The sequence below is a fragment of the Oryx dammah genome, unplaced genomic scaffold (assembly GCF_014754425.2).
Source record: "Oryx dammah isolate SB20612 unplaced genomic scaffold, SCBI_Odam_1.1 HiC_scaffold_27, whole genome shotgun sequence".
Classification (NCBI taxonomy): domain Eukaryota; kingdom Metazoa; phylum Chordata; class Mammalia; order Artiodactyla; family Bovidae; genus Oryx; species Oryx dammah.
In genome coordinates this window covers 32,281,444-32,283,465 of record NW_024070211.1, presented here as the reverse complement: position 1 = coordinate 32,283,465, position 2,022 = coordinate 32,281,444, and the positions used below count along the sequence as shown (strand labels likewise).

The 2,022-nt window shown below is 40.2% G+C and overlaps 1 protein-coding gene across 1 annotated transcript; it reads right to left on the bottom strand.

Moving 5' to 3' along the window:
* Positions 1 to 830: 830 nt before the first annotated feature.
* Positions 831 to 1,459, bottom strand: LOC120854518 (cyclin-dependent kinases regulatory subunit 2-like). The gene has a single exon (XM_040228553.1). It carries the CDS (start codon positions 1,351 to 1,353, stop codon positions 1,114 to 1,116), a length of 240 nt encoding a protein of 79 aa, XP_040084487.1. The 5' UTR covers positions 1,354 to 1,459; the 3' UTR covers positions 831 to 1,113.
* Between the last annotated feature and the right edge of the window lie 563 nt (positions 1,460 to 2,022).

Below are 2,022 nucleotides of genomic sequence, written 5' to 3'. Positions count from 1 at the left end.
AACACAGAAGAGGCAGGAAAGCTGAAATCTCATTCCTGATCTTCCACAGTGTGTTGGGCTAACTTTAGCATGCTACTGATTTTCTTGCTTTAAGTGCTTCACTTTTTAAAATATTTCCAAATAAAATAAAATATTTCCAAATAAGAAAAGATTTTAATTGTAAAACAGTTTTAAAAGAGCCCATACATAAGACAGTAAGTGCTTTTATTTTTACTTACCTAAATTTTATTTACATAAGACAGTAGTTGCTCTTATTTTTATTTACCTAAGATTGCTAACAATCATTCAGCCACAAAAATTTTATTGCTTGTCCAGTCAATAAATTGTTCTTGCTGCTAGGGATCTGGTAATGAACCAGACTGGGTCTCTGCTCCACTGGACATCAAGTGGGAGAGTCAGACATTGATGAAAGTAATTTTAAATGCCACAAATGTTTCAAAAGGCAGAGTAGAAGGCTCTGTGGCACTGAATGTTAGGGTGTGCTAACCAAATGTGGGCATTTAGGGAAGGCCTCCTAGAAGAACTGATGTAAAAGTTAAATCTCAAAGGCTGAGCTAAGTGAAGAGTTGGTGCATTGTATTCTAGGCAGTGGAAACATCACGAATAAAAGCCCTGAAGGGGAGGAGGAGCTAATGCATTTGTGGGATTGGAAGGGGATCCGCATGGCTGGAGTAGAGCAGTGCTTCCTGGTATTTTTCACATCAATGAACACGACAGTCAGTGGACCAGCTTGTGCCGCTGAGACCTCAGTATCATGGTATATGTGCCATCAGTTTGTGGAAGTGCTTTGAGCTTTGTTTTTTTTTTTTTTTTTTTTTTTTTTTTTTTTATAAATGCAACATACAAACTTTATTTAACAAAAGTAACAGATAATGTCAAACAGGCACTTATATTAAAAGAAAAACTGACTAGAAGAAATTTTTATCTTAAAACACCTTACAGTAACCTACTTGCAGTTGCATTTAACTGAGCTCTGTTGCTGTGAAGAATACAGCTCATGCACAGGTATGGATGAACAATTTGTACATTTTTCAAGTATTCACTGAATACTACCTTATATACACATATACATTAAATTTGAGAAAGATTTAATTGATGATCCCCAGATAAGCTTCATTTTTGTTGATCTTTTGGAAGAGGCCATCTAAAGAGAAGGATGTGTGGTTCTGGTTCATGAATCATGTAATGAACCCAGCCTAGACTCTGTTGGACACCAAGTCTCCTCCACTCCTCTTCAGACATCAGATGGGTTTTGGGTACTTGTTTGGAAAGTTCTCTGGGTAACATGACATGTCGGTATTCGTAGTGTTCATCGAAGTACTTGTCCGAGTAGTAGATCTGCTTATGGGCCATCCTGCAGGTGGGCGGTGGGCAGCAGCTGACTAGAGCGAAGCGGCGCGAAGACAGGGCGCAGGTGAGGGGACGTCTGCGTCAGGTGAAGGCAACGACTCGACTGAGACCAACCCAGTGCTTTGAGCTTTGGCTAACCAGTTGGGAATCTCAAGCATGGCATTCAAGAGAGAACTTAGCATGAAAGGATGCTGATGAAGTAGACAAGGACCAGATTAGAGGGGATTGGGTGGTGAGTGAGAGGTAGGAAAGGAGGAGTTAGAACAGGCCACACACTTAAGACTGGCTACGGTGACAGAGGCCTCTCTGAGTGTACTTGATTATACGAAGGACAGTGGAGAGTTACGGAAGGAGAGAAGTTCATCTAGAAAGGGGAGGGAGTGATCCTAAAATGTCTTCCTGGAGTCTAGTTGTAGGTGTTACAGATCTGGAGCTCAGAGAAGAGTCTGACCCCAAACCCAGTTGTCCAGTTTCATGCTGATTCTAAGAAACCTTGATATTCTTCCAAAACATTCCTTTTTACCTGCAGCAGCCAACTTGATTTCTGGTGCTTGCAGTTAAGAAACTCTAATATAATTGTGCGGAAATAACAATGAAGATGACACTGATTTACACAAGATAGGCATTCAGTTTAATTTATTGAATAAAGAAACAGAACAAAATGTCCAGTGT

What these genes read in the sequence shown, in the direction of transcription:
- LOC120854518 (XM_040228553.1), bottom strand. Translation starts at nt 1,353, where the DNA reads ATGGCCCATAAGCAGATCTACTACTCGGACAAGTACTTCGATGAACAC.